At 34.9% G+C, this 13834-nt stretch overlaps 1 protein-coding gene across 1 annotated transcript in view; it reads right to left on the reverse strand.

Annotated features, from left to right (window-relative positions):
- Window positions 1–7383: 7383 nt before the first annotated feature.
- LOC306884217 (potassium channel subfamily K member 12-like) overlaps window positions 7384–13834 on the reverse strand; it is a gene marked incomplete at both ends in the record, with an annotated part of 32180 nt that continues 25729 nt past the window's right edge. The window contains one exon of the mRNA XM_079439936.1: window positions 7384–8276. Coding sequence (XP_079296062.1) covers window positions 7384–8276 — 893 coding nt within the window. The remainder of the gene's footprint in view (window positions 8277–13834) is intronic.

Here is a 13834-nt window from a genome sequence, read left to right on the forward strand (position 1 = left end):
GTACTTTTCAGTTATTACCTTCAGCACGTATGAAAACAAAGCCAAAACCCTGAAATTTTTGGCAATTTAGAAATCTCAGCTGGGAAAAAGATGGCTTACTGTATGGTCACCTATAGGTGGACTATTCGGATGAAATGCTGTCCAGGTAGGCAGCTCAGCTGTTATGTTGTCTTGCACAATTTTGTTGCTGAAAAGCTGAAAAAATGTCACGGATCAACTTCAACAATACAAACAACAGATGGCAATATGTGCAATTATTCGCCAGGTATGAAAGGAAAAAAGAGAGAGATTCTTAGAATAGATTTTAATTTCTTATGCGTGACTCATTAGATATCATCTTTTTAAAATAAATATAAAAGTACAATCATCGTTATAAATGTGCAACTTGCAACCAGAAGTAATTTGCATACAGTAAATCAATGGTATGTCACGATGCAGGCAACATGGGATGGGCATAAGTCTGACATGAAGACTTATGAGGACTGATAACCAGGTAACCAGGTCTAGATTACTGACCAGCTCTTCACACCACACAGATGACTAAAGTAGTGGCCTAATGAGGGGTCATCCTGCAGGGTGAAAGAAAGAAAGAAAGAATTGTCTCAACCATTTCTTGAACTGCTACTGTAATTTGATTTACATGAAATCAAAGATCAATCCTATTTCCATAAAAAAAAAAAAGTTAATATAATTTTTTTCAAATATTTATATTTATATATTTCAAATAACTGTATTTGTGTCATTTTCATTAGTAATTTTTTTTTTAAATATTTACACTATTTACTCTTAACACATTTTCCTGAGTGTTATTTTAGTAGTGATATATTTTTATAGTTTTGTAATATTTTATATTGTTTATTTTTTGTTTTCAATTTATTTAAAGTTTTAGTAATTTTGCTGTGTTTTGTCCATATAAATTTTAATTATTTAATTGAACTGATTTTTATTTTAACTGTTAATTGAAATAAAAAATATTTGTTTTTATTTAATTTTAGCTTTATTTAACCATAATACCCCTGCTGTGAACAATTCATTAATGTTAGTCCTGTGGAAAATATGTTTGACTTCATCAAAATATCATAATTCATAATTGTCTTATTGTCCTACCTGTCATGCAAAGACATTTTTCAGCATCCAACGAATTCCCAATAGATAAAATCAAGATTATGTTTCGTGTTTCAATCAGAAACGTCATGTTATATATTAACAAAAAAAAAAATTTAATTACATGACCCTAATCTGACGGTTACCTTGCATGCATGTTTCTGCAAAAACAGAGAGAAATAAAGAGAGCAGGAGAGATAGATTGAGTAGGCGAACACCTATTCTGTTCTGCTCTTCTTGCATACTGATAAGGAATCTTTCTTAAAATATAATGATGATGAAAAGTCATGTCAACAGTTAAACAGTCTGAGTCACACTCATCACAATTATAAAATCTGATATGCACGTCAAGCACGTCTTTTCATTGAACAATGCAAAATACTGTCTGAACATGCAATCTCTGTGTTTCTAGAGGGGAGACCAGGAATAATTGCAAATTTTGTGCCTTTTCCTTCATAACTCATGCACAACAACTATTGTACCTGCCATCTTCTAGTATAAGAAACATTCATATGCTTTAATAGTAAGAGTGGCATGAAATAAATACATTGAGAAAGACTGAACATAAGGAGGATCATATGTTTCTGTCAGCATATTGTTTAAAACATTACAGAATTCTAAGTATTTTCTGTAACTAAGCTGTCAAAAATAATGTAAAAGAGCCATCATTATAATTATCTGCAATGATTTTGATAATGTAATAAAAATAGCCATCAACTAGATTATATCATGCACATTAAATGTTAAATATTCAGTCTTTCAGTTAAACTAGAGACTTCTTATCTTGAGATCACAAAGAAAAAAGCTCAGCAAAAAAGGGCTGAATAACTATAATTTTGCCTTTATTGTGAAATAGTTATAATTGTCCCTGGCCTCCCATACAACAATTCAGTACAAAAAGACCTAGAAACCCCTTATGTCTCTTTTTATTTCAACCTTTGTACTGCTTTTGAAACATGAGCTTTTCACCCTAATGACAAAAACACAAAACAAGTGATAGAAATACTTGTTCCACCTTTATTGTAACCTTTATAGACACCATTCTCTAAAGTGAGTCATGTCTTTTTCACGAATTTACCAAAAATTAGCCGTAATCTAAACCTGGTTTCCTCCTCACACACTAAAGATACTTGGACTTGTTTGGCTTTATATTGCTGTTAAAAACACAAAGGTGAAACATGATGGATGAGTTAACTGAGTCCATTTCAGGGGCTAAGAAAAAAGACAGAAAGATAAATAAATACAAGGTGAAATTTCCAGGACTTCAGTTCAGTTAGATCCATTGCAATCAATGGAGATACATTTTGCAAAATGCAAAAGATTTACTGTACAGAGTAAGTCAGATCTACATTATAGTTACATGGTTGAGGGACAAAATAAGGCAGTTGATATTGATCCATGCATGCATTTTAAGAGAACAAACTTAGTCTTAAATACGCTTATTTGATATATTTCAATGCATCTTCAGGCTTGTGGAAACACGCTCCTTCATAAGCTCATACCGAGATTCGTTTTCGAGTTGCATGTCCGTTGCATGGTTTGCACAGCTCTGCTTTACATCTCAAACTCTCTCTTCATGTGCATCACTCATGTGCAATGATATGTTCATGATGTAACAAGCAGTTTTCTACAAGTTTTATGTGAAATTCGTAGGGCTTCATTAGGGGTCGGCAGTATGGCTGTATCATTAATTTAAACAAACTAATAAAAACATGTGAAACTAATCTGAAATAAAATCTAAATATTAGATTCAAAACTTTTCAACATTTAAACAAATATTAGAAGTTCATGTTTAAGCACTAAAATAACAACCTGTAAATAAAAACAAAAAACTAGCAAAAAAATTAACAAATTATTCATAAAAAATGTCAAAAGCACATAAAATGCTAAATAAAAAATAAAATATAATTTTAATAAAATCTTCACTAGTATATAATTAATATTAAAATAGCACTGTAAGGTATATGGCATGTCCAAAAAAACAGTTTGACCACCTTAAACTAGCATGAGCAGCTGGTAACTGGTTTATTGTTGAAAAAGGTGGTCTTGGACCAGCTAATAACCAAGTTAGATGAGCTAGAAACCAGCCATCAGAGAACACAATCAGATGATCAAAAGCTTCTAATTCTCATGGTAATTTAATATATAAACATCTTTGAGTTGAATATCATACCTCAGCTAACTTGTAATAAGTTCTATTTTGTTCACACTGCCAACCCCTAGTTTTCGTTTCAGTTCAAGCTCATTTAATCAAGTCATTTTTTCTTTCCAAGTTCACCATCACTGTCAGATAATACGTTAATATATTTGTATATAAAAATAGACCTATAAGAGATACAAGTGCCTCTCGTATGGCTTTACCATAGTAGCATGCAAAAAACTACATCAGAAGATTGAACTACCTGAGGTTGTATATTATAAGCAAGAGCCGCGATCTTCGGTCATTCCTCACAGTTTCCCTTTGCAATATGCAAAAAGAATCAGAAATTGTTCCGCTTGACTATTTACAGTAAGTTACATACAGGCAGATTCGCTATAAGAGTAGGTAGAGAGTGTGAACTGTGCTGTGCTAAGGGAGGGAGAGAGTGTGTACGTGTGTGTGTTTGTGCTGTGTTTGTGTTGTGAATGCAGACGCAAGCTGTTGCTCTCTGGAGCAGAAGAGAGCTGAGCAGAGATGGTATAGATCACCAGCAGAGAGCTAATGGAAACTACATCTTTGCTGATGCCTTATCACACCTGAGGGACTGGATTCCCTCTCTTCTCCTGTCTTTCTCTCTCTTCTACTCTTATCATGTCAGGATTTAAGGGTTTTCAGCACACTAGCATCTGTTTCTGTCTGCTACATACACAAATGTTGCGTGACAGCTCATTTAGCATCTATTGCAATTCTTCAACCAATATTCCTTGTTTTATTAAAGCAGTTTGATTTATTATTTGGGGAAAAGGGGAGTTTGCATTGGCAGGGTTTTGCAGCAAGAAAGCAACTGGAAGTCATTCATTTTCAATGAGGGTTGGTGAATCGAGGCAACATGAGCCAGTTTGTTTGCAACGCAAAAAAGTGCATTAGAGTTCAACTTGATGCAAATGAGCAGCGATGCATTGTGGCATTTACCAATGGGAGTGCAGAACGACTCAAAAATGCACATTATGGTAGCAAATGAGCGTCATTAGGAGTTTGTTTACATGCACAAATAAATAGTGATATGTTTTAGGTTTCAGTGATGTACACACTAAATAAGCTGGCAGAATGTTGATTATGCTGCTGCTAATGCAAAGCAAATTCAAAATATTAGGGAAAAATCTAAGTATGTTAATGAGTGTATTTACATACATGATTAATGTTTTAAACGACACATTCTGCAAACTGATTTTTACACTTGACTCTCATTTTACTTTAGAAGTAAACACAATTTTGTTTTACTTTACTCCGTTTGCGCAAGTCTTGTTTACATTTTGATGCCAATCCATTTCAAAATCTGTAAATTTCATGCCAATCTTATAAATCTCAAGGTTGTCTGTGTAGGATTGTGCATGTAAACACATTCATTGTGCCAAACAATAAACTGGCTTTCTGCAGGTTTTATACTTAATATATGTTTAAGACCTTTTTAAGACCAAGTATAGAAAATTTAAGAAATAAATAAAAGGGAATGCAATACATCGTTATGTTCTCTAAATGTACTTTTTGTAATAACTTACTTTACCGCCTGATCTAAAAAGTGATTTTCTTAATGTTTTATGAGAAATTAATCAAAATGAAGTGAGTTCATGATTAAAACAAGAACAAATATCTGCCAAAGGGCTCAGAAAAATCAACTTAATTCCAAGAGAAAATAAGTTTTCATACCACATTTGTTCATTTTTTAAGCATAAAGTCAATTTTGTTCAGTTTTTCAAGACTTTTGCATTTTACATTTCATCTCAAGTAAATGTAACTTGATTTACATTCATATCGATTCAGAATATATTTCCAAGATATTCATTTTTTGCAATGCCTGCAACATTTAATGTAATGCCTTTATGAATTTAAGACTTTCTGCTCTGATTAAAGGCCTTCATTTGTGGATTTCAGGGGACTTTTTAATACCTGCAGAAATACTGAATATGCATGCATAATTCCCTAAATGGTTATTCAACAACTAAGGCTATTCTATTTGAACAGAGCCTCCTCTGTTGATATTATGCAAGGGCAGGTGTAGCAAACACCATTTGAGAGGGTTTTATGTAGACCGTGTTAATAAGATAATAGAGGAGGGGCCGAGGGCACTAATGTTCGGTCTGCAGAGGTCTGGCAGATGAACACGAGCTCCGCTGGAAGACTAGTTCTGTACTGATAGATGGCTCATATTCTCTCTCTCAGGGCTTCTTCACTTTATTCTCCTTCACTCTGTCTCACTCCATCTCTTCAGCTCCTCCTCTCTCCTCTATGGGGAACAACAGAGTTTGGCTTTGAAGTTGCTCTGCTCAGCTCATTGGTGCATCTCATCATATTACTACGAGGGTGTAAAACCCTCCGCTGAATTTTTCAAACAGTGGCATTTCACTGTTTGTCAGTAGATCCCTACTGACAGCAACACAGATCTGAAAGGGTACAGTAAACGCACTCGCTTATACAAACTCACAACCTCCCAGCCCTCTAATCTGCATGCTGTAAAGTCATCATTTGCAGCTATAGAAATAAGCCTTATTCTACATTTGTCTTTAATTAGTGCTGCATACTAGCTCACATAGTATCCGTCCTCGATAGTGTTCAAGATCAAAAGTGGTGTTGGAAAAAAAAAAAAAAAAAGCCTTAATACTGAATTAGTAGTTTTATTTTCCAATAATGTTTAAAACATAATAAATTTACTTGAGAGCAACATTGCATGAGATACTGAGACTTTATTCATGTTTATACTACCCCACTCCCAGTTTTTTCCAACTTACTTATATTTAAAACAACTGAAAAATCTGCCAGTACAGTGAGTTCTGATATGTTATGCAGTGTTGTTAAATAAACGTATGCTGTTTTAAGGATCTTTAGATGTTTTAACCATAAAACAGGTCAAAACGTATTATTTTTTGTACCGTTGCAGTATGGAAGAGGAGAGTTTTTAACAATACTCTTTTGACTGTTTGCAGAAAAGAAGTGCCAAAGAATGATAGATTGAAACATTTTGTTAATTGCATGAACCTAAAAGTCACATCATAATGCAGGTAGCGAATTCAGCTGGATGTTAAGACGCAAACTGTACATAATAAAGGGGGCCTTGCATTTTGAGACATTGTAGTATGTCCAAATAATGAGTATGGACTTTCCACTGAGCAGTGAAGTACATACTTTTAGTGCACAGCATAAGTATGCAATCCGGGATGCAGCTCAAGACTAAGTAAAAACGAATATGTTTGCGACATGGAGATGATGCATAGTTGTAAATTAAGTGTGCTGTAAGTAAATAGGATGCTACTTTTACTTATTTGAGATTTGACAAACTCTACTCAGCTCCTATGAATAGCCACTGGTAGTCAAATCTAACTTCAGAGCGTTTAGGGTTAGTTCATGTTGTACAGTATTGTCTACAAATTCTAGAGAATATGATTCGGCTAATTAGGGTTTGTTGCAGTTGATTACTAGAATATGCAAAGTCACTTATGGTGCGTTCAAATCCTCCTGGGAAGTTCGTATTTATGAGTTGGTGAGTCATAATTATGACATCAGGCACGTTCAAATAACTTTTTAATAATGCATTATACATAAATGCTTCAAGTAAAACATTAATGATTTTTTACTATAAAAATGACCAAAAGTGCATCATGCTTTTATTAAAATTTTAGTGTTGTAAATTGAATGATTATATATTTTAATGTAATTGCACAGTACTATGGTATTTTATGCATGCAATTTAGACTAAAAAATATAATTTAATTAATTTGAGACAATTTACCATTGATACAGAAACTCTGACTCAATGACACGACTGGATCCCAACTCGGGACTTTTCTCATTTCCCACTCGTAATTGTGACTTTCTGACGCTCATGTGCATTCAGCTCATAAATACGATCTTTCCAACATGATTTGAGTGCACCGTTACTTCCTAGCACGCATTCGTAGCATACACCGTAGCAAGTCACGATCCAAAAATCCTACAGGATATCCTATACGGTTCATGCATGCCATGCTGTTCTACACAAGCTCAAAAACTGAAATCGCAAACCCAAACCGCTCGATGTCCAGAGAGAGTTGGAGAGGTGTTACTGCTAAAAACAATCCTTTCTGAGATGCTTACAAAGGTTACCTCTACCTAGAGTCACTGGTTTCTGCTAATCGGTTGTTCATGATGCCCAAAGCACCGACGCCGCCGGAAAAGCCATTCTGCCGTGAGCTTCCGCACACCGTTCTGGGATATCCGTTCGCCGACTCCGACAGCTGTTTCTGCATGATGGCCAGCGAGATTTTATTGGATCCCGTCAAGTCCCGCATGGAGATCATCTCACCTGAGAGTCTGCGTCCTTCAGTGTCGCTATCGCAAGGCCTGTCCGAGTCCGGCGTCCGGCCGAAGCGTCCGCGTCTGAGGCGCGAGCCGGGCCTGATGGCATTGCGGCGTCCCAAGAAAGCGTTGGCTTTGCTGCAGCGCTGGCAGCACAAGCAACTCATTTTCCCCAACATCCAATTGAGGACCTGCTTGATGACGATGGAGATGACGTTGAAGAGTGAGTAGATGCAACATACTCCAGTCAAGATGAAGATGAAGTTGGCCAACCGGTAAAGTCCTTGGTAGCCGTACGCAGCGCTTTGGCTGCTCACCAAATCTCCGAAACCAATGGTGCTGAAGGTGACGAAGCAAAAATACAGAGAGTCCAGATACGCCCAACCTTCGACCGGAGTGTACATGGCCGACGCGCAGCAGGAGATCACGATGGACGATAAACCCAGAATGAGCATCACGTGGTACACCGAGGGTTTCCAACCAGGCAACGTACTCGCCGCAAAGTCCTGGCAGATCCCCGGCGGGAGGAGGCCGCTGGTCCGCAGACGCCGCAGACGCACGGCCTTCATCACCACGGCCAGCAGCGTAATGATGCGCTCCAGAAAGAGGTTGAAGAACAGGATGGTGGCCGCACAACCCAAAAGACCGTAGAAGATCAAGAAAATCTTTCCAGCTACTGTCACAGGGGTGGTCATCCCAAATCCTGCAGAGAAGAAAACAAAAAGAGCTCGTTAGAACACCGTGTTCTTTATTTACAATATGAAGATCATTCATTTGGTGTCAAAAACCTTTGTGCTTACATTTATTTATTTGGTAGATGCATCATGTATCTATTTAAAATCGACGAATGAGACAAGCATTTAAATCAAAGGGAGGAAACAATACAAGGCTACTGTGGCAAATTTGATTCAGCGTTATTATTGTTAACTAAAACTAAAGCCTTAAAAAAAATGTGTTTCTTGAAACAAAATCAAACTTATTTTCAGCTGGTTGCAAAGGAAATTTTTCTCATTTTCAGTTAATTTGAATTACAGTACTAAAGTAATAAACACAAAACTAGATATATTAACCCTAATAAAAGTAACAAAGCTACTAAAACTTTAACTAAAAGTGAAAACAGAAAATTTGAAATAAAATCTAATTCAAAATATTAACAAAAACGAATAATAGTATGTCAAACAATAACACTGACGTGAGTACTAGCAAGTTGTCACATTTCACACCAAAATAAAAAGAAACAAATGAGTAAGAAATTATATTTTGCATAAAGAATATGAGGCCTGTTTGTACATGTACATTTATGCATTTGGCAGACACTTTTATTCAAAAACGTAAAAGTAATGAAAAAGTACCGTAATGCATTACTTTTTATGGAGTAACGCAATATTGCAATGCATATATTGTACAATATTGTACTTTTAAAAGTAGCATACCCCAACATTATTTTGCTATTTCATCAGCACTGTAACTAGACTTGACTGCGACTGCTGGATCACAAAAAAATAGCTGATATCCTCAAAATTTGATTATTCCAATAATGACTGACCTTCAGCAATGCTGCAGCATTCACATCCCGGTGATTAAACTAGCTTGTCTTTGACAGTTAGCTGGAATTGATTTAGAGAGTTATATGTTAAAGGGGGATGTTTTCTCGAGGATTGCATCCTTTGGAACACATCAGTATAGAGAGTCTTCTCAATAATTAAAGGATTCCTGGGAGAAAAAGATAAAGCCCTTACACTTTTGTCATTTTAACTAATTATAGTGAGAGGAAGTGAAAGCGAAAAAGCACAATGAACTCTATCTGCATTTCCTGAAGGAAACAGCAGTGCTAGAAAGGCAGCAAAAGAACAGATTTCAGGTAAGTTTTGGTGAACACAAATGTTTATAGTTATACAAGCTTGATTTCATGTGTTTCATGTCAAAGTGTCACCATTTATTGCATAATAAGTATTTTTTTATAACACATTAGTGTATAATTCTATTAAAGCAAGTCAATAGGAATTTTGTTGTAAATCTCCCATTGACTTGAATTACTAATTATACACTTATTGTGACAATGGAGCACAAAACCAGTCATAAGGGTCAATTTTTCAAAATTGAGATTTATACATTATCTGAAAGCTGATAGGACACAAGGTTATTTTCGTAAACGAAAACTAAAACTAAGACGAAAACGATTGATGAAAAAACTATTTCGTAAACTGAAATAAAAGTCAAAATATTTGAAAAACTAAAATGAAACGAAACTAACAACAGTTATTGAAAAACTAACTGAAATAAAATAATAATTAACAAAAATAAATCATCGTTTTCGTAATCATTACGTTCTCACCCCTTGGTTGAAAGATATATGAGCTGTGTGGTGGTTTAGGGAAATACCTGTAAATGGCGCATCTCTGACGGAGAGATGTAAAGCAGTTTAAAGCAGAGTCCTGCACGGGTTCTGTTTGGTAAACGTGCACCAGCAGTACTTAACAGAAACCCCGACCCGTTATCCGACAGGAGCACTCATTTATTTCTGTAGACTACCAGACCAGAACCGTTTGACATAAAGACCAAAAGTCGCGACCCGAACCGGACACGCATTAATCTACAACATCAGGTAGGCAAACGTATTCATTTTCTCATGTAACACAAGCAATCAAATCAACATTAGGCAAGTTGGTGCTTTGAAGGAAAACAGACAAGCAACATGATAATTAACAGAAAAATAAATATGAGAATGCACCTTTCTGTAAACAATACAAAACTTGCCCTAGCATCTTGCTTTCGAACAAATAAATATGCATAGGCTAAATCACATCATACACACGCTTATAATTCTTCATAATAAAGAAAATAACATATGAGCCTTTAAATAGGCCTACGATTGCCGTTACTATTGAATTTCATTACTGCCAGTAATGATTTATGCGCAGATGTTCACGGAAAAGTGCGCAAGACAAGACAGTTACAATATCATGATTATGGTTAAATAAGAAAAAATACATAACCAAATTAGGCTAGGTTTAGTTTCATATTAAATATCTCAACACACCATTAGATATGACATTAAGCGCAACTTGTGTAGATTTATTTAATAAAAAGGCTTGCTTCCTTTGGTGTATATTTGTATACTTTTACCATCTATCAATCTCAGCATGGGTTCATTTTGTAGCTAAATGTTTGCCTCACTAAGGTTAAATTATGCCAAGTCTTTCTTTGGCCTTCGCTCTGGAAGTGATCTGTTGATTCTGCTAAACTTTAATTAAAACTGAAACTAAAACGGAAACGAAATATAAAAACTAAATAAAAATGTGTTCACAAAATAAAAACTAAACTAAAACTAACAAAAATATTAATGAAACTAATAAAAACTGAATTTCATAGCTAATTTGAAAACGATATTAAAATAAAACGAATTTAAAAATTCAAAACTATAATAACCTTGATAGGACAATATTAGGATAGGACAATATTTGGCTGAGATACAACTATTTGAAAATCTGGAATCTGAGGGTGCAAAAAAAAATCTAAATATTGAGAAAATCACCTTTAAAGTTGTCCAAATTAAGTTCTTAGCTATGCATTTTACATATCAAAAAATAAATTTTGATATATTTACAGTAGGAAATTTACAAAATATCTTCATGTAACATGATCTTTACTTACTGCCCTAATGATTTTTGGCATAAAAGAAAAATCGATAATTTTGACCCATACAGTGTATTTTTGGCTATTGCTACAAATATACCCCAGCGACTTAAGACTGGTTTTGTGCTCCAGGGTCACATGTAATATAAACATCTTAAACATACATAAAGCAGCATTGAAGTTATCTACAAAACTGAATTAATTGCAGAAACTACTCATCGTTATCTTTAGGTCACGTCCCAAAACCATTCAAGCTGGCGGTTAAGCCTCTTATTAAGAAACCACAACTAGATTCTAATGAACTGGCAAATTACAGACCCATTTCAAATCTTCCATTTATGTCTAAAATTTCAGAAAAAGTTGTGTCTGCTCAATTGTGTTCCTACTTGCAAAAACATTATCTCTATGAAGAATTTCAGTCAGGTTTCAGGCCTCACCATAGCACAGAAACTGCACTTGTTAAAATTACAAATGACTTGCTTCTTGCTTCAGACCAAGGCTGCATCTCATTGCTAGTATTACTTGATCTTAGTGCTGCGTTCGACACTATAGACCATGACACACTCATAGATCGATTACAAAACTATACTGGTATTCAAGGGCAGGCTTTAAGATGGTTTAGATCCTACCCGTCCGATCGCTACCACTTTGTTCATTTAAATGGGGAGTCATCTCAATTATCACCAGTAAAGTATGGAGTACCACAAGGATCTGTCCTACGTCCTCTGCTATTTTCAATATACATGTTGCCTCTTGGTAATATTATTAGAAAATACGGGATTAGTTTTCATTGTTATGCTGATGATACTCAACTATATATCTCAACAAGACCAGATGAAACTTCTCAACTATCTAAGATAATAGATTGTGTAAAAAATATAAAAGATTGGATGACCAATTATTTCCTCCTATTAAATTCAGATAACACAGAGATATTACTTATTGGACCAAAAAACAGTACACAGTAATCTCTTGGATTACAATTTGCAACTAGACGGATGTACTGTTACGTCCTCTAAAGTCAAAAATCTGGGTGTTATATTAGACAGCAACTTGTCCTTTGAAAATCATATTTCCCATGTTACAAAAACAGCATTCTTCCATCTTAGAAACATTGCCAAGCTTCGAAACATGCTACCTGTTTCTGATGCAGAAAAGCTATTTCATGCATTCATGACCTCTAGACTGGACTATTGTAATGCACTGCTAGCTGGTTGTCCTGCATCTTCAATAAACAAGCTACAGATAGTCCAAAATGCAGCGGCTACAGTTCTTACCAGGTCAAGAAAATATAATCATATTACCCCAATTTTATGTCTCTGCACTGGCTACCTATTAAGTTCTGTCTCATTTACAAAATATTATTACTTGCCTATAAGGCCCTAAATGGTTTAGCACCTGCGTACCTAACTTGTCTTCTACCACACTACAATCCAACCCGCTCTCTAAGGTCACAAAACTCTGGACTTTTGGTAGTACCTAGGATAGCAAAGTCCACTAAAGGAGGTAGAGCTTTTTCACATTTGGCTCCCAAACTCTGGAATAGCCTTCCTGATAACGTTCGGTGTTCAGATACACTCTCTCTGTTTAAATCTAGATTAAAGACACAACTCTTTAGCCAAGCATTCACATAATGCATCTTATAATCTTGTACTGCAGTTATATCTGATCAAATGTACATTATTATTATTCTTTAGCTTGGGTTGAACAAATCATTTTTGCTTAGATGGAACAGCAGCTACGCTAATTATGTCTCTATTTGTTTCTCTGTTGATTAACATCCCGTGGTAACTAGGAATTACAGAAGCTTCAGTCTGGATCCAACCCTTAAATGATCGGAGATGACCGAACACCTGAGAAAAGATAATGCCAACCCCTCAGAGGACCTCAGAGGATGCCAACGCTCAGACAACATACAGAATTACCTAATTTTGCCATAAGTTAAATATATTAATGTTCTGCAATATATAAATATATTGTGGAAACTTAATTTCCTGTATCGTAAAAAGCGCTATACAAATAAACCTGAACTTGAACTTAAGTAGAAGACAAATAAATAGTTTGAAGAATATCAGAGCACTGCTGTCTTGATTCACTATTAACTATAAAAATCCAGCATAAAAATATGAATTCATACTTTAAAACCATTGTGATCTAAACAAGTAGTGAAATAACTATTAACCATTTAGTAATAGTGAGAAAATTACTTATATTATTTTGATATGTATATTTAGTTTTATATTATTAAATATGAGACAACAAGATAAATACTTTATCACTAAACCACAAAAAATCAAGTTAAATATAACTTTTGACAGAATATTTATTGTTATGTGTCATTTTTAATCAAGCTGTAATTTTGTCAGATTATTTAATAATGTGAAAATATTACTTAATTGTTTGTATTTATGATGTTTAAAAAAAAATGTTTAAAATGACAAGCCCAGCGTGCTAAACACACATCTTTTGAGGAGTGATAGAAAAATTCATGACTTCCCACAAAATGACAGAATTCACCTGTAATGCATTTATACTGTTAAACAAATAAAATAAAAGTCTGCAGAAGCACAAATGCCCATGTTGCGCTCTGGACTGTTAGATAACACTTCAGTCTCAGGAGACACA

The sequence above is a fragment of the Barbus barbus genome, assembly GCF_936440315.1.
Source record: "Barbus barbus genome assembly, chromosome: 18".
Lineage (NCBI taxonomy): Eukaryota > Metazoa > Chordata > Actinopteri > Cypriniformes > Cyprinidae > Barbus > Barbus barbus.